A 20,785-nucleotide genomic window follows, 5' to 3' on the forward strand; every position below is an offset into this window, starting at 1 on the left:
AGGGCTGGGACATTTGGGAAATGATGTAATCTACACTAGAAGCCATTGGGAGCTTGATTTGGTTTGAATGTGCGACTAATTTTCAACAATACAAACATGCAAAGTAACACAATGCTGAGCGTAGGTTTCTATCGTCCATTAGGGCACAAATTCCCATTTTCAGTTGGTTGAGAGCAAAAAGTTTACTATAATTATTGTATTTGGGTTTTGTGGGACTGTACTTTCAATAAAGAACACAGAAAAATTAAGTTGAGGTAGGTAGATATGGGGTTGCAAATGGAAGAATTTAGGGAAAAAAGATAGGTGCATAACAAGATCAGAACACAAGCAATATTTTAATGAATCATACGTTGAGTAGTACTCTGAAGTAACATTACATTAACATTGCTTATAATTTTTAACAAAACAAGATTTACAATTTGACCTGGAGGTTTTATTTAACAGACAGCTCAATACAGATCGAGTGTCACCATAATAGATTTCAGGAACAGTAATCGCAGACATAACTTAGCCACAACAGAGTTCAATGTAAAGGCAAGTGCATGATGATTTCAGATGATTTAAAGTACCAGAATCTTTCAGGTTTTCTCATTAATGAAATTGTAATTTCATGCCAGTGTGTTTCCCAAATTCAAGCTATGCGGAGACATGAAATGAATAGGTGAACTTGACATCATCAGGTAAATGGTCAACTTGACATGCTATCAAAACTTGGCTTTCAGCTGAAATCTAACTCAAGAATGATATTTTGTTAGTGTTTATCAATATACATAAAAATATCCAAGTTCTTATTTATTTTGGTCAGCTACTGTGTGTATCAATCAGCACAACCTACTTCGTGTAAATCTGAGCCTTATTTACATTTGTACTTGAGTTATTACTTTCGCATAAGTGATACTGTAATTTCCGGCGGCTTACCCATGGGTAATCTGTTGATTTTGTCTTAAACATGCACCACTGCGGGTAATAGGGAGGTGCGGGTTATGTGACAAATTTGAAATCTACTGGCAGCTGAATTGAAGGAAATTCTCACCTACCTGCGTTTCCACCTCTCAGATGAATTTTATTGTATTAAGAGTGCCACAAAGCAGCACTAAAACATGGTGCTGACTCGTGTTTATTTCATGCACAATTAGTTGCGCAACAAACAAATTACTATCAGCACGTGTGTAAACAAAACCTTGATTGTGACAAAAATAAACTGAGGATAACCGGCGCATCAGTAACAAATTTCCAGTTAACACTAGCTTCAGCTGAAGAGAATTTTCCCGTTTTAAGGGACTTGTTAGGCCCAGTAGAACCAGAGATATCGATTTTTTGAGAAATCAACATGGTGCCGAACAATTGTTCGCACAAAATGTGGCCACGAATTCGCATTCTGTCAAGTATGCAACGTTGTGAATTCTAGAGCACATTTGTACAAACTTCCTTTGTTTTTAAGGTGCGGGTTATCCACCAGTGCGTAATCTGTTGACTTTTTTTTTCGCTGCATGCAATAATCGGCCAGTGCAGGTAATCGGCCGTGCGGGTAAACAGCCGGAAATTACGGTACATGAATAAGGCACTTGTAATCAAGAGTGTAATTTTTCATGTATACCAGTATTGTGATGAATTAAGGAGCCGACCATTTAACTTTTGAGGGGGGGTGGGTGATTTCTGGTCATCAAGAAATTTTTTTCTAGCAATCTGCTGTGCAGGATATTTTTTTCCGTTCTAAATGCTCTTTTTTTCTGTTACATTTGGGGCGTATGCAATTTTTTTCTTCCAACAAGCGCTTGTAGGAAATTTTTTTCAAAATCACCCACCCCCGCCCCCCTCAAGAGTTAAATGGTCGGCCCCTAACCACAACCAAACAAGTACCAGATAAAGGCCTGATACATATGTATTGCTACTAAGTTTAAATATCACTGATTATCTGAATTATTATAAAGAGAATTTAGAAGACTGCCAAGCTTACAGGAAGTCATGAAATATTAAGGTCTGAATGATTCTAGGCATTACTTGGAAAACATAATACTGATCGCATTTTAGTAAAAGCAAAACCACTTTGTTACTGAGTTTCAATGTATTACTTCCTCAAAGTTTGGAATCAATCATAAGAGACATTTAGCACCATGTCAGTGACAAGCCGCAGTTTCAGGTTAGTCGTTAGATATTTGTGAATTGGTTTAGCTCTGTAAACATGAGAGAATAATTTCGTTTGAAGTGGCTCTCGCACTGAATTACTGGCAGACAACAGCAGCCTTCGATTTTCAAATTGCAACAAAAATCCTATTTTCACTCATTGGCTTAAAAAATTGTATTTAACAATTATTCGCCGAAGGCGAAATGAATATTCACCAATATTCACAAGCCTGAGGCAAATAATTTTTTAGTATAATTACCCAGATGATTATAGAAATGAGCAAAGGAATGTTAAATTTTATTTGTCGTTGTCACGTGTCAGTGAACAACTGAGCGAGAGCCGCTTGCACGGACAACAGACGATCATGACTAAAATACCACAAGAGTACATACGGGTAACATACGAGTAACATACGAGTAACATACAGAACATATGGATACATACGAATACATACGACTAACGTACGAGTAACATATGAGTAACATACGACTAACATACGAGTAACATACGGGTACATACGAGTAAAAAAATACGAAAAAGTACGAGCAAAATTCATGCGAGTAAATTTTTATGCAAAGTAACACACCGGTGTTTTCGCTCGCATTGTCATTTCACTGTTCCGCTTGGAGACACGCGGTTAAACAATACTTGCGTGCAAGGAGTTAAGATGTAACTTATTAACTTTTACTATTTTTATCATCCAATTACAGGTCGGAGCCATTCCTGTATTTAGTCGCTAGTGACTAGCGCTATCTACTGCGAGGATCGTGCATCATACGTATCAAATACCGCAGTTCAAAATATATGATTTTCATATATTTATTCTATCTCAGTGACTAGTTCGCCGTACGACACTAGACCACGTGACAGGCGCTCGACTCTCGTCGACAAATAAATAAATAAATGAATCCGATCGTGCCATAATGTGGCCACACAATTTGTGTAAGCCAGACAAAAATCGAAACAGTAAGAAATAATTTATCGTGGCTTCGCTGAAAAACTGCGTCTTCGGAATGAATCTATGCATTCATGATCCACGCCTTAGGCATCAAAACATCCAAGGTTACATAGCTGCACACATGAATCTGAAAACATGTTTTACTTGCCGAGAGAGTCTCCTGTTGAACAACAGTCCAGAGAAAATTTTCTACTTGAGCCGTGGTATAACAAAAGCTATGAATGATACACCAGCAGTGATTATTGTCATAAGAGCCTTCATTGTTAACTCTACAGTGATGCGAATTCCAAGAATTTTAAGACCCATATCTGACTCGCACAATGCCATGTACTGGAATAACAGTATATCTTCAGTCGGCAGATCCGTTGTGTGGGGGCTTCTCTTGCATCGTTTTGAAGCCTCTACAACAATGCGATGTGATGCTGCTGCCACAAGCGCTGGGGGGTAGAGCTTGAAAATAATACTAAGTAAATCATAAAGTACAGTACCAAAGTATTGCCAGATCGGATAGTCGCTACCAAAGGCAGAATTAAAATACGCAAAACTAAAAACTATCAGATCCAATATATGGTATGCTACAGCCATAGAAATGATGACGTTGAAATCTTTCTGGGTTTTCTCTAGTGATTGCTGTAACTCAAAGTGTCCTCGTAAAATAGAAATTGGCCGGCGTTCTCTCATCTTCATTTGTTCTATGACAGTATCAATATGTAGACTGTGAACATGGCAAACAAATCCATAGATGCTGAGCCATGTTGCCCACCAGCCTGCGATGTAGACTACCGCGGGTATGTAAACTGCGTAGTGCCACCACTCAGAGAAGAACGGAAACCAGTGTACCATGAAAAACGTGGCACAGAGAACCCAGAGAATAACAGACATCAGAGTGTACCAGAGAGAAATACGGAATAACTTCTGCTTCCACTCATTGGAAATATTCTGTACTTTGTACACTAACTCTACAAAATGACCACGGTTGAAATAATACAGAGTGAACACGAAAGGACACAGGAAATCAATGCAAGTACAAGCACTATTTACGACTTCCCTGACATGGATCGTATCAAAACCATAGTGAACAAAATCCAAACACATAATCGCTGCAAGACATCCTAACCAGATGATATACACAACTCTCCGATAAACTTGCCATAAAAATTCAAATTTGCGGTTATTAGGTTTCCACATGCCCAAGATCTGTAACATGTAGAAGCATGGTCTAATCATATTGGGTGAGCGAGGGTTTCGGTCGACCCCAGGTAAAAGATGGCTTCTATCCTCCTGTGAATTGTACGAAGACATCTCTTCTCTCATGAAATTTGAGTTAACACTTGTATTCCTACAAACCTCCGAGACTGCCATCTTCTTTCACTTTCTTCATGGAGCTGATACAGGATGTGCTGCATCATTGTGATGATTCCGTCACGCAAGACTGGTTGACCCGGAAGGGGGATGGAGTGGGAGTAGAGGAGAGGGTAACCCGTGTTCAGGCAGCCACATCCAAGCCCCCGGTGGTACAGTTGATTCTGGCCCAATCTCAAAATTTATCACGCTCCTTCCCCGTTTTTTAAATTTACCAAGTTTCAATACAGATGGCTTGTTGCGGAGGTTAGTTCTTTCAAATGAATACCTTATTGGTCAGTTTTGATATGCTCCAACCTTATCTCTTTCATACGTTAAGAATATATCTGGTGTGTATGCCCCATAATTCCCAATCTCATTTTCCTACATGGCTTTGTCCAGGGTTAATTTATTTTTCAGTCAAGACAGTTATTCGCTCCGACGAAGGGCTAACGCTCGAAACGTCAGCTTTTGTAATCGCTACGGTGGCCAATTTACCATTTCAACTTTGTTGATACACTCAAAATTATTATTAGTGCAGTTGCATAGCGAAGTTGATTCGTTTAAGACCCTGTTGCATGTATCTACAGGCGGCCCGAGCTCTCTTTGAGGACCACACAAGGAACATAATTTGCATATCGATTTATAAGGATTTGTATGGGATTTTCTACAAGATATCCATAGAGATAGTTAAAAGTGAAAATATTAAATAAAAATGGCTTACTGTTTCCTTACTCGGAACTGGTCAGCTCAGACGACCACCACAAACCGTATAATATTATCCAAACTTTAATGATTATTCGATCTAAGAGAACTACATTTGTAATCCGAAATCATAAAACGCAAATTTAGTCTTAATCTCATGGCAAAATTCAAGAAAACATGACTGGAAACTTACTTCTGTGGCGGGTCGTAAAAACAGGTTTCTCACTTCAAGTTAGCAGATTCGGGTAAGCAAACAGATACAAAAATCGACTTTTCTCTCTTACTGATTCTTCTGAAAAACTGGTTTAAATCACGACAAGCTAACACTTTAAATCACTGTGAGAAATTAATGTCAATCACGAGTTGTGTTAATTAAAATATATCTGTCATCATAGGCAACGCCCATTTACCAAACGAAACATCCATAAGTGTGTTGTTTGCTCCTGGTGTCGTTATTTTACCGATTTCACTTGATTTAAGCGGGTTTTTTTAATCCTGGTTTTCTGTTTAGAGAATAACGACACCAGGAGCAAACAACACACGTATAGAGTAAGGTAAGCCATTTTTATTGATATTTTCACTTTTAACTATCTCTATGGATATCTTGTAGAAAATCCCATACAAATCCTTATAAATCGGTATACAGATTGTGTTCCTTGTGTGGTTCTCAAAGAGAGCTTGGGCCGCCTGCGGTGTATCAAGTCGAATAGCGATTTGGAGGAGCAGCCAGCCCCTTGAAACATAAATGTCGAAGGGATTGTGAATTTTGAACCTATAATCTAGCGTGAAACAAATAAATATTGTAGAAGTTTCCTTAATCTAGCGGGGGGTAGAATATTTCAAATGCATAATAGCTTCAAACCTTTCGCGGCCAAAGGAAAAATTCACTGAAAGCAAAATATGTTTTTTCAGGTACATGTAGTTAAAATTTTGAGCTTTTTTCAGGTACATGGAGTGAACAAGATTTAAAATTTTTTGCTTTACACATGACGAACACTACCAACAATTCAATCAAGATGACATTTTATGACTTCCAAAACAATCCAATGAAAATTGAGTTGCTAAGTCGGATTCCTTAGCTCAGGTCGATCTTGTATGCGGGGTCCTATAGCGTTTCAGCCGCCCATACCCCTTCCCCTACCCCCAAGATAAAATATTACCAGAATCAGCCGCTTCTCTTTACTCTTCGAAAGCCGCTGCTGTTGCCGAAAAACCAAATATCCTTCGTCATGTTCCAAAATAAGGTTGGAAATATGTACTTTCATTTATCTATACCGAAAACAAGTAGCGAATAACTTCAGAATTTAAAAACATGGGTTGTAAAGTTTACTATGTAGCCTGGGGCAATGTTGGTTTGTTTGTCTCATCACGCGAACATATTTGTGATAGGGGGCACGATATTGACGTGAATATTCTGAGAGGTTCAAAAATTTCTAGTTTATATTAAAGAAAAAGATGTGTAAGTGAGGAAAGTAAGGAAAGCGAAGTCAAACTTATTGTTATTTACGTATTCAGTCAATGGCTGAGTAAAGTTCAGTTTGGAACTATGTTGTCACTCCTAAATTTGGATTTCAAAGAATCAAGTAATGAGAATTTAGTTTGCGCCTTAATTCATATTAAATCATGTCTGCAACAACGTTGGAGATATCCACAAAATTCATTATATAGAATATATCGAATGTATAAGTTTTGTGTTTATGAATTGCGTTTGTTTCTGAGAGCGAGGTTTACTTAACAATTTAGAGTTGCTATTAGAGATGGTCTTTATTTTCTTACAACAAGAGCATAAAACGAGGGGAGAACGAGGGGAGTTCGAGGGGCTTCCCCGAAATTTGCTGTGGTCATATTACAAATAGAGACTGCAGTTCGCCATTACCCACATTTCAAGATCACGAAGAAGAAGGAACTACAAGGCTAAAGTAAGTTGAAATGATTCCTTCGGTTCATATAGCTGTGACCTTTAACTTTGATTGCAATTGGAGTCTTTCTATGAACTTCAACTTCGCAAAAATACAGTGTTTTTTACTTCCGGGATAGGGAGACAAGATGAGGGGGTAGCGATTTCGTTTGTAATGGATTTATTTCGTAGGAAATGATTTAACTGAAATGAGTTTGAGTCACATAACCCGAGCTCTGTAACCACAACTTGAAAACCTACCAAAGCGCAGCTAATAAAGTCACTGAAGTTTGAGAAAATCGGTCGCTTTGCCAAGCGAACGTCAACTTTAACGATGCGTGTTTCAAACAACCCATTGTACGGATGTCGTTTACTTTATAATGGATAAACAGTCTAACCGTCTGTGCGTTCCGACTTGTTTTCTGTTTTCTAACTCTTTTAATGTCATCTCCATACACTTGCAACTTTTATCGGTCATTTCATAGTGTGAATTGAATTGAAGGACGCTTTGTAAAGTCGTGCCATTAGTTAAAATTAGCTTTAATACGCTTTAGGTATTTCGTTAATGTTCATGCTTTAACACTGATCTGTAAACTCATAAGGCAAACAGGCTTTTGTGTACTTCAATTCCTGAATGAAAAGGCGTCAGTAAAAGAAACATCCATTTGATTATAAGTGTGCAAACAAGACCTTCCCCCCTGGAAGTTCTAAAGCGAGCAAACCATGTAATTTGCGGACAGACGAATCCAGACAGACCGTATTTCATTTGTTGTGTTTGCAACGAAATATTTATGCAATCTCTAGAGGGTTACTTCACGTTCTCTTTACTTTTATTTTAATTTGCAATTAGATATTAACTTCAGACGGATAAAGGCCTAGGTAAAAGGTGACTTTTAGTTAAGTAAGTTTCATCAAGTTCTTACCTGCATTAAAACCATGTGTACGTGATCAACGCGCACTGATCTTTCTGAGATCGAGATGAAGTATCATTATTTTTTTAACGTTTTCCTGTGTATCCTGCTTCCATTTATGATACCCACCAATAACGTAGCTCCATTTTCTGCCTTTTAAAGCACACACAAGCCACAATTCCTCTATTCGCTCCGACGAAGGGCTAACGCTCGAAACGTCAGCTTTTGTAATCATTACGGTGGCCAATTTACCATTTCAACTTCGTTGATATATCCAAATTATTCCATTTATGATACTTTGTCTCGACAGAAATGATTTAGGAAAATGGGGAGTGTCGAAAAATTAATACTGTGATCAATTAAGCTCATGAACTTGATATCTTCTGCAGCTTTAATTTTAGAATCATTTGATGTATAATGTGTAACCTAGACATCTGTGTACATTAATTATTTTGGACCTGTTTCATGTCATGGCACAACCATGTCTGCAGGTATAATGTTCAGCTGAATTCACATCCTTTGAAGGTTATTCACTCTTTCACTTGTACAGATTGTTGCTATGGCTTCTACAGCTTAAATTTATGCTGAGGTTTATTTTACTTGTACTTGTGCCTCAAAACTGTTATAAAATAAATATATACTGATTTAGATTAATTAATGAAAAAAATTGAAAAAAAGAATGAGTGACAGTATACACAAAAGGACTTCAAAGCACAATCACATTTTTACCTTCTTAGTACTGTGCACATTTTAAATGTCTATGGCAATTCCTAAGTACTTTTTTTTTTATCACTTAGTGACCGATACCATCGATATGGATTACCAGAGGGTGTCTCTTGATGCCTTTAATGGTGATGAGAGTATTGAACTGGTCAATAGCTCTCTGGAGACAAATACCAGCAACCAGGCAACTGAATTAGAGAGGAATGATATTGTGGAGGTGGAATTTACTGGGTTTTTTTTTTTGTGCTTTCATTGGTTATGATTCAATGCATAGTTGTTAAATTTTACTGGAGTTAATCAGAGGTAGTTATCAACAATATCTTATGCTTCTGCTCTGAGTATCTATCATTTTTGAACATTTATGAATCAATTTAGTGTTGGCAAAAAATATCTCTTTGTACCAAATATTTGGTTGACAACCAAAAATTAGAGCAAGAAACCAATCAGAATCAGCTGTCACCACATTCAAAATTTGCATGTGTTCAGTGGAAGACATGCACTCTAAAAACAATTTGAATTTGTTGCTTTGTAAATTGCTTTGGTCTCTGACCACACTTCTATGTATTATTATTTTGAAAGTTGTCCCTGTACTCTCAGTTGAAAATTCCAAAATGCTATCAAACAGTCTTTATCAGCACATTATTATATTTATCAAAACTAACAGATCATAGTTTAATTGTTGTTATTTCAAATTTGTCTCAAAAATTTGCTCATCAAACATTAACAGCTACATAACAAGTTATGTTTGCACCCATTTAGAACAGACAATGCTATAATTCCTATGGTAACCATTTCCACTGAAAGAAATTACTTACTCAATGAAATTGCTATTTGTTCAACAGTAATTAAGAGTTTTTTAAATATCTATAAAGAAGAATTATACCAATTTGAAAGTGGAAGCATAATTTACTAAGGGAATGAATTTGAAGAAATAGCAAAAGCATTATTTTTATAAAGCCAACTAAATTTCAGTATTTTCATACAGCTGTGCAAGGTCATGTAATTATAAAAATATGAAAAGATTTTACCTATATATTAGAGAGTTACTTATCATTTTTTTATTATTATTATTATTATTATTATTATTATTATTAACAGGCACAAGTGCTCCCCAAAAACACCAAGGGGCGTTTGTACTTTAGCAATCAAGAAGGCCTCGATGTCAGCAGGAATAAAGTGCAATCCCGGCCAAAAATTGGTAAACGCAATAAACATATTTGTAATCATATAATTTTTATTCATCATTCATTTTAATGCATCATCATATGTTTGTTTTGGGTAAGAAGAGATAGTTTCCTAAATTTGTAGATTTTAAGACTGGTCATTATTTAGATGAAGGGAGATCCAGATTGTATTTCATCAAATAGATGAACTCAGCAAGGAAGCAAAACAAAGAAAACTCTGTGTTGTATTTGGCAATCCCAGTAATTGTTTATTTACAGCCACTTGGGTAACCAATCACTTCACATAATGGTTTGTTCACCTTGATAGTATTTGTACAGTTGATTAAAATGTTTTCATTGTAACTTATGGGAAATCACATATGATATATGATCCTCGCAGTAAATAGCGCTATTTAAGCAATAGTGAAAATCAGACCTGAAAAAAATCAGGCCTGTACGGGATTCGAACCACTGACCTCTGCGATACTAGTGCAGCGCTCTACTAATTGAGCTAACAAGCCAACTGAGAGCAGGCCGTTGAGTTGATTCAGCTCAACGGCCTGCTCTCAGTTGGCTTGTTAGCTCAATTAGTAGAGCGCTGCACTAGTATCGCAGAGGTCAGTGGTTCGAATCCCGTACAGGCCAGATTTTTTTCAGGTCTGATTTTCGCTATTGCTTAAATAGCGCTATCTACTGCGAGGATCGTATATCATATGTATCTAATACCGCAGTTCAAAATATATGAACTTCGTATAATTCATTGTATCTTATGGGAAATTAATTGTAGAAAAGCAAAAGTCTCCTAGCAGTTTGGGAAACAGTGAAATCCATTTTGAGGATTGCTTTGCCCATCTGGTTTGACCATCTATAGAAACATTTATCATATAAAAAAGTGCTTTACAAAAATTTTTGCCTGCTTGTGAAAACCAGTCCTAGCTCCTCTTGCTAAAAACATTAATGAAACCCCTGGTCAATAATGTGTGTTTTTTGAATAACTGAAATTTTTTCCAACAGTGCAGGCTGTCATTGGTTACTTTGGGTCTCATGACATCTAACAATAAAGCTGTCTCTGTTTAAAAGTCTCTGGGTGGGAAACATTGCAAAATATATACTTAGTGAGACACAGTACAATGTTAATATATCCGCAATGTTGACCAACAATTATTGCATGTGAGAAGAGCATGATAAAAGGTGGCTTAAAATGTTTGCATTATAGCATTTTACACTTTCATGCACTTACCGTATTTCTTCACCTATAAGCCGATCTCGGCTATAAGCCGAGACCCTGACTTTCAGGGTCTTTACGCTACACTCAAGCTGCCCAAAAAAAAAGGTAAAACCATCGGCTATAAGCCGAGAGCGAAATTATTGATTGTAACTGGCCATTTGAGCAAGCGAACCTCACGGAAAACATAAGAAATTGACTCACTAAACACAAAACCTAATGAATTACAATAAACACAAAAGAAAAAAAGCGAACCAATCAAGAGATATGAATATCAATTGATCCAACGAACTGTATAAATACTACCACGCGACAACAGATTAACCACAACAACAATAATAATCTCAGTTAAACGTTTCAAAGTATCAATCTATCGAGTATACCTTTCGTCGCTGTCACTTTTTATCATCATGCCTAAAGCACGCCGTTCCTCGTATAGTATGGCTTTCAAGATAAAAGTTATCGCGGAAGCTGAAGCGGTAGAAAACAACTCGGAAATCGCTCGAGAATATGGACTAAGCGAGTCCATGGTACGACGCTGGAGAAGAGACCAGGCGACTATTCTTTCCGGAGAGCTGAAGATGTCTGCAAAACGTGCGACGATGGGCCGTTTCACTCCGAAATATCCCGAACTAGACCAGCAAGTGATGGAGTGGTTTTCACAGCAAAGAGAACAAGGTTGGTATTTACTTTTCTGTCTAAAATTTTAAGAGTTTTTGAAGAGTTGAATGATATCGTCTTTCAGTGCGTGGGAAACAGAGACTTTGATTGGTCAGAAATATGTTGTTGTCATGACAATTTCATAACATGTCACGAAAAGAGTGCTGCAGTCACGAATCTACGGTTATCTCGCAGCAAAATAAGATTGTTATTTTATTTTTCGTAGGTATTGCGGTGAGTGGATTGATCCTTCGCCTTAAAGCTAAAGAGCTCTCCGATGATCCTGCTTTCAAAGCTTCCCGTGGATGGTACGAGAAATGGAAACGACGCCACTCGGTCAGCATGCGAACCAAAACAACTCTGGCCCAGCGATTGCCCGCCGATCTCGAAGAGAACATTGTGTGCTTTCATCGCTTCGTCATTGCAGCAAGAAGACGCGCCGACTACCCTTTATCCCGCATCTACAACATGGATGAGACACCCATGCGTTTTGAGCTGCCATCGAACCGAACACTGGAATTCAGTGGAAGCCGAACAGTGCCAGTAAAATCTTGCGGAGCGGAAAAGCGGAGCTTCACCGTCGTTCTTGCTGTTGCTGCCGATGGAGCAAAGGTGCCACCGAAAGTCATCTTCAAAGGCGTCCGTACACCGAGAGATCTGGTTGTGCCGCATCCTCTTCGTGTTTCCTTCCATAAGAAAGGGTGGATGGATGAACAGGGCATCCGAGAATGGATTCGACAGAGTTTGCCCCGTGCCGAGCGTTCCCTTTTGGTGTGGGACTCATTCCGAGCTCACTTGACCGATTCCGTGAAAGATGACCTGAAGCAGCGAAACATTGACGTCGCAGTTATCCCTGGTGGCCTAACCCCGGTTGTACAGCCCTTGGATAAGTGCCTAAACAAGCCATTTAAAGATAATGTGCGCCGAAAGTACTTGGCGTGGATGACATCTGGGCCATTTGAGTTTACCCCAGCTGGGAAGAAGAAGGCGCCAAGCAGAAATCTTGTCCTCAGGTGGATCAAGGAAGCATGGGCAGAGATACCCGAAGAGATGGTTGTCAAATCCTTCAAGACCTGCGGTATTTCCAATGCCTTGGACGGAACAGAGGACGACGTGGTCTACTCTGAGGAAACCCCAGAAGTAGATGATGAATACATAGAAGAGAACGAGTTCGACACAGACAGCGAAAACGAAACGGATGGCGAGTAAACCATTGGGTTGAAAGCCCTTGCACGTATCCGTCAAACGGCTCCTTTAGGAGCCACCAATTTCATAAAAGTGAATAACCAATATTCAGAAGTTATTTTTGTTGTGTTTTATTACTTCTGCTTCATTGCTAACTTGACTACAAGCCGGGGGGGTAAAGTTATTCAGCAACTGTATATTTTTAAAATGTAAAACCCTCGGCTATAAGCCGAACCCCGTTCTCCGTGAAAAATCTCCCAAAATTTTGGGTCGAAAACTGAAAAAATCGCTCGGCTTATAGGTGAAGAAATACGGTACTTGTGATTTAATTTTGGCCTTGGTTTCACTTTGCATGTTCTAATGTCTTCACCAAGATACATGACAAATCACTTAATGACTGCATGACCCCTCCAGAGACAGTCAATTTTGTTTGCTTTGAATCTCTTAATTTCCCGAGGCAGGGCATATGATATAATATGATTTTTTTTTATCATTTTTTCAAAGATGAACAGATCAAGGGACACATGACAACACTTTCAGAAATTCTTGCAAATCCGCAGTTTGCTGATTTCCATGAAATTGTCAAAGAAGTCAATGGTATGTAGGACTGGCTGAGAGAGAAGATGTGTTTAGTAATTAAGGGTATTGTTTGAATTTATTAGAATTCTTAGGAAGTCATTTGATCTCAAACCTGAATATCTTAAATTTTACAATAATCATGCCATAGTATTGTCAATTCCTTCATTGCCCTTATACAGTTCAATTTATTAGTGTATGTTGTTTACAAAAAGTAATCAAATTATGCTAGTTGTAAAAAAATCAAAATGTGGAATCACTTCTGAGGAAACGAAGATTTGGTAGAAATGTAAGTAAAATAATCAGGTTGATAGACATTCAGTGAGTCTCAGGTGGACCAAACAAAATAAAAAATCAGAAATAGTCTGTGCTTGCCTGTGAAGAAACTATACTGCAGTCATATGCATAAGATCTAATATTTCTGTAATTCCTCAAGTTTAAAGGCTGTTTTGTTCTGTTACAAAGAAAAACTTTTGGTGGCCATTGACTATGCTGCAAAGAATTCAACTTCCCTGAATGCAGTAACAGAATTGTTGGGATCCTGTTTTGCGGTTGTTCTGGAGGCCTGTCATGGAGTGGCAGATAAGTTTGAGCTTTCACATGATACTGTGGAGGCCTTGGCAGATTTCAAACGATGTGAAAGAGAAAGATTTGATCTCCTTAAAAAGACAGAGATGGACAGAGCCCTTGAAAAGAGAGAGGAAGGAGTTATTTTACTGGGTAAATTAAAAAATAAATCAGTGAATCCAGGGCTATTAATTGAGGAAATCCTTTAATTTATGTTAAGAGTTGATTAACACAACGGAATTGTTTTTTGGGGGCATCAACCTGCATAAAGTGATGTATAAACCAAAAGCATGTATCTTTATAATGGCAAGTTATTAATTTATGAAAGTTGAACTTGTCTGGTTAGTTGATAAAGGAATCCATTTGTGTTTGGTCATGGTTCCCTTAATGTTTTAGCTAGTTGTAGTCTGTAAAACAGCTCTACTGACAACTTATCTAGAACAACCTAGAACAAATTTCTGTATTAGTATTTCATATTCTATAGATCAACATCAGCATGACTTAAAACAAAGAATGAAGTATTCAAGAACATTACTTTACAACTTATTTGTACACCACTACATATATCTTATTAACCAAGTGCGAGGGCCATACTGGGAGAATATCAGCCCGAGGTCTTGACAGTACGAACCGAGCGCAGCGAGGTCCGTACAAAAAAGACCAAGGGCCGATATTCTTCCAGTGCGGTCCCGAGCAAGCTTGGTTAATAAGAGATTTATTATACGACTGAAGTTCAAAGGGACACAAGTGCGGTATCATTCAGGACCATTCGGGACAGTGCCTGGTCCAATACTGAGAGAATATTGACTGACAATAGAGCATTTTGATTGGTTGATTTTAGTTATTGGCCCTCTGACTGCCCGAGTCGTGTAATAAATTATATTACACCTGTTACATTTCAGAACAAGCCATGACAAAAGGAAAGGAAGATGTCAAAAGAGTACTGGAGAGACAGAAGAGGACAGAGGAGGCACAGACTTTGCAAAAGTTTCTCAAGAAAAGTGATGAACTTGATCAAGAAATTAACAGAGAAATTGAGGAGCTGAAATTAATGAGTGACAACTGTGAAGGCGATGTAGCTAAAATAGGTACATCACCAGCAAATCTTTTAAACAATCAACCACTCACAAATTTTGTTATTCGTAAAGCACTCTGATTTGGCACTCCTCTAATCAATTATTGGTATTTGTTATCAGTAAGCTAGCCAGCCAGTCAGTCAGTCAGTTTGTTTGTAGATCTGACTGTTGGTCAATCAGTCACAGTCAGTCAGCTGACTTGGTAGCCAGCCATTCAGTCAGTCAGCCAGTCAGTCAGTCAGCCAGTCAGTCAATCAGGCAGTTATTCAGTCAGTCAGTCAGTCAGTCAGCCAGTCAGTCAGTCAGTCAGTCAGCCAGTCAGTCAATCAGGCAGTTATTCAGTCAGTCAGTCAGTCAGTCAGTCAGAAAGTCAGTCAGACAGACAGTCATTCAGTCATTCATTCATTCACTCAGTCAGTCAGTCAGCCAGCCAGGCCACAAACCGCAGTTGCATCACACAAAATACACAAACATAAGATAAAACTAACATTAATCAAGGTACGACTTTAACGAAATGAAACTAAAGGAATACAAAGCCATGCTTAGCAATTTTCCTCTCTGTACACCTAAGAAAAGTTGGTGAAAATAACACAGCAACATGATACTGCCAAAAAGCACAAGGTTTCATCATTAATATGATCCCAAAGCATCTCTAATATCTAATTTTAGATATTGCTTAACCTGACAGTCATTACATGGTCAGGCAGTTAGTCAGTCATTCAGCCAGTCAGTCAGTCAGTCAGTCATTTTTACAATTAATATTCTATTGTTGATCCATTGCTCAAAATTATAAAAAGTGTATCTTTATTTTCTTGTAAAATTTAAAGTTGAAAGCCTAGACACCCTTCATCAGTCTGCTGAGATTGCCCTCAAAAATTACACTGAGAAAGATAAGGAATTGTGCCAAAAGTTACAAACTAACAGACAAGACCAAGAGGAGCTGCAGCGACGTTTGAATGCTCTCAAGGAACAGGAGCAAAGGTTAGAGGAAGAACGAGATAGGGAAAAGAAAACCCAACAGAAAGCAGACAAGGTGAGTTAACTATACTGTGCTCAAGACAGTTTTCATTTTTTCTTTCTTTTTAAGTTGGACATTTGCAGAGCTTACTTCCTCTTGAGTATTGTTTAATGACAACTTCATGACTGAAAACATAGATGTTTTAGAATAATTTTAAAACATTAAAGGTATATTTATATATTATTTCAAGAAACTCTGTGGTTTGGAGATCTAGGTTAGGCTGGTGATAATTGAGAACCAGTTGTGATGACTTGGGAAAGTTTACCTACTGGTGGTTTGAATAGGATTTTCTTTAGTTTAAATTTCAGTTTCATGTTTTGTTTTTTGGACTGTAATATTCATTTCAAACAAATCATTAGGTTGTTTGAGATACTTGCATCTAACTCTAAAGTGAATTCCAAAGCTAACACCAGTTGTCTTAGATAACTGGTTGCAGTCTCTTTCAATACCAGACCCGAAAAAAATCATAGACTTGTGCAAGGTCGCCTAAGAGGCTGAAGATATCTTATGAAAAATAAAAAGGATAGTTTTAAAAAGACCAGTGGAGCAGGGAAACATTGCCTACTTTTGGCAGATGATAGTTACAAAAAAGGGAGAAATTATTGAGTGAAAATGGGATGTAAGCAGGAAAATATTTGCAAATGGGAGGTTTATGCCAAAACGGGAGAGTAACCCGTTTTGAAAGGATAAGTAGTGCAATTATGTCGTTGGGAGTTTTATTATATCCATTGTAAAATGGATGATCCTTGCAATCTGATTGGCTCTCATTACTGCGATTTGCTCATGAATTGCTCTATTTTATGCTCTAAATTATATCTTTTTCCCAGCCAATGAGACAGCTTTATTAAAACACAACAACCAATCAGATTTTAAGGCTTGTTTAAAAAAACCAACCCATGTAATTACAGGAAAATAAAAGTCACATTTTGCAACTTATACTTCTTTTACAAACCTGCTCTTAAAATATATCTACAGACCAAAATAAACCTGTATTTGAACGACTGAATTGTGATTTCAAAATAAGTGGCAATTGAACTCCGTGTTGTACAATTTTGGTCGGAAATCATACTTGTGATTTCAAATCGCACATATATGATTTTATGCCAAATTGCATTCCAGTCAGTTCAACTATCATTATTAATCAAATTCAATCTGTGTTCCTGTTTTAAGATCAGTTTATCTCTTTATGATTGTTAATTCTTATTAAAGATTAATTATGATCATCGGCTTTGTCAATTAGACAGCAGAGGAAGCCGAAAAAGAGTTGGAGAAGTGGCGTCAGCAAATACGAGAGTTACAAGACAGGTGCCAGGCTGCTCTGCACGTTATGGAAGAATTTAAAGGTATGTGCGGATCCCAATCTAAATGACCCTGATTCAAAGTAGTTCTATGCAATAGAAAGTATCATGTTTGCAGACAGCTTATTTTCTGTCGTAAATTTATAGTGGTATAACTTTACTTTTGTCCCACCAAGTCAACGTTGATGGAAAGCTGCTTACGTCATTAAGAGCAGCAAAAACACTACACCTAATGATAAACTTTTATTTATTATAAAAATTTTAAAAATCTGTGAATTTTTTCTGATATTGTTGATATCATTGAAGCGAGCCGTCAGACAAGTTACTAATTATATCAGGAATAACTTGATAGAGCAGTCTCCATTTGAGAGTCTCAAGTAATCCAGCTTTGGTTTTGCTTTACTTGGCTTTGTAATTGGTGAGGAAAATTGGGCCATTCCACCAACCAATTAGATGCCAAACTAAAACTAATCGTGACTTGATCATCCGCGTTCAGTCCCCGCGCTTTTGGCAGCTCGCTTGTTTTTACTTGAGCTCTCCTCGGCCTGTGAAGATGTTAACCTTTGTTCTGATTTGCTGTTGTGATTAATCTTATTTTGCTACTTTGAAACTTAATTGAAAACTGCTCTGAACCTCTCTGCATCAAACCAACTTTTCTTGGTGTGAGAGTAGTTTTCAATTGACTGTCTGAAAACCAAAACCAAAGTAATTACAACTACCAATCAAAATAAAACGCTTTAAAACATCATCATTAGCCAATGAGAACTCAAAGTAAAAAGAGGCAATCTGTTTGAAGCGCGGGAAAACGCGAGCGAAGTTGAAATTGGTTTTAGTTTTCCATTTGATTGAGATGGTGGTCAAGTTTTCTGGACCAATCACTGAGCGAAGTAAAGTAAAGCCAAAGCAATCCAGAATAACTGTCATTATTATCTAACTACACTTCGTAGAGTAGAAATAACGCCATAGACGAGTACAAACATCACGCGGTATTAGATTAATCGAACAAAGAAAAACGGCTAGACGACCAGGAAATTTCTTCATTTATTGAAGAAAAACAGCAACACGACAACGCGCCAATTCCGTTCCGCTTCGCATACTTCTGTCGCGCACTCCCCGTAGTAAAAAATAACTTTTAGACGTTTTGTTGTGTAGTATCGCTGAGTATTTTTACGGCAAAACTCGTAGAAATACTCAGCGATACTACTCAACAAAACGTCTAATAAGATATATGTACTCAATTTATTGAAAACTACTCCTATCTATTGGTTGAATCGGTTGAGGCTAATTTGTCATTTTAAGACGGGACAAAATGGGAACTGGAACCGGCAGAATTTTTGGCTTACAACCGAGCAGAACTTTACAGAAACAAGTTGCGAGAACTTTTCTTGCACTGTTTTTTTTTTGTTAGATGGATCCAGTAAATTGATGGATGCTTCTGTTGAAAGCAAAAGGAAAGAAGAACATGAACTACACACACTGGACATCATGGCTCACAGACGTTTGCGAGATGCAACGGCAGCGGCTGCTATTGAATGCAAACAGCACATTGAAGACTGCGATAAAAACCTTAAATTCCTCAAAGATACGGTGGGTCAGAGTTTCATTTAATTTTATTTAGAAATTTTTTTTCAGCCAGTTCGTATTCCAGCTTTTGATATACTTAAAACTTCTCTTAAGCTACTCGCGTAGAACATATTTTTCAGTGGTGCAATACTGAGATGAAGTATTTTAATAGCATTTGAATTAGCAATGTCTGTAACAACTCATGAATACACTAAGTTCTCTTTTTCAATGGCTTTTCTATTATTTCAGATTACATCTCTGAAAGCAGACAGGAAAGCCAAGGCTAAAAGTGCCTTGAAAGTTGTCGTGGATGAAATCGTCGAGAAGTTGAAGAAGTATGAAGAGTCTTATTCCGAGTACAAACAAACCAAGGCAGAAAATAATCACAAATTTGGCGTTTACACCAAAGACATGCAAAACTTAGATGAACGGCTCACTGTACTTGGAGAAATGGTGGAGGCATTTGATGAGATATGTAAGTTAAAAGAAAACGAAATGGCAAGCGATTCGTAAAGCTGGAAAAGTGGAATATATATACTTTTTGAAATGACAAAGAATATTCAAACTAAACGAGGGTTATGTTCCAATATACACCTGCAAATTCATGCCTAAAACCTAAAGAATACCTTGTGATACCTAATTGACTTTTCATTACCCCTTGAAAGCTGAGAAATATCTTGCAAATTTATTTTTCTAATCTGTTCGTGTTGTCCTTCAGCAGCATACTTAAAAATATACAAACTGTTCCAACGAGGCCTTAAACTACTATCTTAAAATTAAAATTAAGCTTTCGCCGATCAACAGCATCCCCATCTAATGATTAATGATGATGCCGTTGATCGGCGAAAGCTTGGATTTTAAATTTACTTTTTAGGCAGCAGTTTAAGGCCTCATTGGAACAGTTTGTATGTTTTTATTTTCTTATGTTTTACCTTTGAGAATCTTTATTTTCAAACTGTGGAACTGAGAGTCTTGTCTAGACGGAGTCCGATACAAAGTCGTTTCGATACAAGTCGATTCGATACAAACCGAAGTGGATTCGATACATTGACAGAGTCGATTTGATAAACGTAGAGAGTCGTTTCGATACAACTTCAGCCATGTAGATACAAACTAGTTAATTTCCCCCTTATAAAACAGACACTAACGTTTATAGGACTGTAAATCTGCTTGGACTGTGTAAGATGCGGTCATCCCGTTAATTGTTTGAATTCTTCATTAACAGATCTTCGAGTGCAGAAGGAAGTCAATGCACTGTGGGAAGGAGAGGACTTCTCGTCTTTGGAAGACTGATTTGATTGCGCCGCTGTGGTGTTCAACGCTTGTACATACGTTACATTTTATAACCATTACCATACCTGTTATATGTAAACTGCGTCTGAAAATAATCGTATTGCCAAATGTGTGTGTTATAGTTAAATGGTTACGATCCGTAGGAAAAGGTTACTTGTTGCATAAGCGGAAATTGTTATTATAAAGTTAAAGTAAAATATACCTCCACTGTTTAAACAATGGAAAAGCAAAATATCAGTTCAAGTGTGTAACAAAAGCATTTGGGTCAGTAGTTATGTTAGGTTGCTGGGTTCTTGATAGCTTTTGGGGTAAATTAAGCTGATTTAGAACTCTTCGAGTGACTGTCTGCCGCTGTGTGCAGTCTCTCATAGAGGATACACAGTAAGTTTATAGGCTTAAATTTAAAATCAGCGAGTTAAAAGTACTGTATACAATAACTTCACAAAAATGTAATAAAGCTTCTTATTGACAAGGTTACTTATTAAAGTGCTGTGTATTCTA

The 20,785-nt window shown here is 37.5% G+C and overlaps 2 protein-coding genes across 4 annotated transcripts; one reads left to right on the top strand and one right to left on the bottom strand.

Annotated features, from left to right (window-relative positions):
• Positions 1 to 316: 316 nt before the first annotated feature.
• On the bottom strand, positions 317 to 4,674 carry LOC111325095 (uncharacterized). Its single transcript, XM_022928825.2, has one exon. It carries the CDS (start codon positions 4,443 to 4,445, stop codon positions 3,273 to 3,275), a length of 1,173 nt encoding a protein of 390 aa, XP_022784560.1. The 5' UTR covers positions 4,446 to 4,674; the 3' UTR covers positions 317 to 3,272.
• Positions 4,675 to 6,919: 2,245 nt separating this feature from the next.
• On the top strand, positions 6,920 to 20,785 carry LOC111325094 (uncharacterized). 3 transcript variants are annotated; one of them, XM_022928824.2, is made up of 12 exons: positions 6,953 to 7,048; positions 7,877 to 7,927; positions 8,735 to 8,877; positions 9,759 to 9,858; positions 13,398 to 13,490; positions 13,935 to 14,189; positions 14,939 to 15,124; positions 15,940 to 16,145; positions 17,371 to 17,473; positions 18,837 to 19,015; positions 19,241 to 19,466; positions 20,217 to 20,785. In XM_022928824.2, coding segments are annotated over exons 2-12 (1,560 nt in total). In that variant the 5' UTR covers positions 6,953 to 7,048; positions 7,877 to 7,926; the 3' UTR covers positions 20,285 to 20,785. The 3 variants fall into 3 exon arrangements, with proteins under 3 accessions (XP_022784558.1, XP_022784559.1, XP_088615948.1); XM_022928823.2 differs by lacking the exon at positions 7,877 to 7,927 and having other exon boundaries at positions 6,920 to 7,048; XM_088759822.1 differs by lacking the exons at positions 6,953 to 7,048; positions 7,877 to 7,927.

Source organism: Stylophora pistillata, chromosome 5 (assembly GCF_964205215.1).
Source record: "Stylophora pistillata chromosome 5, jaStyPist1.2, whole genome shotgun sequence".
Taxonomy (NCBI): domain Eukaryota; kingdom Metazoa; phylum Cnidaria; class Anthozoa; order Scleractinia; family Pocilloporidae; genus Stylophora; species Stylophora pistillata.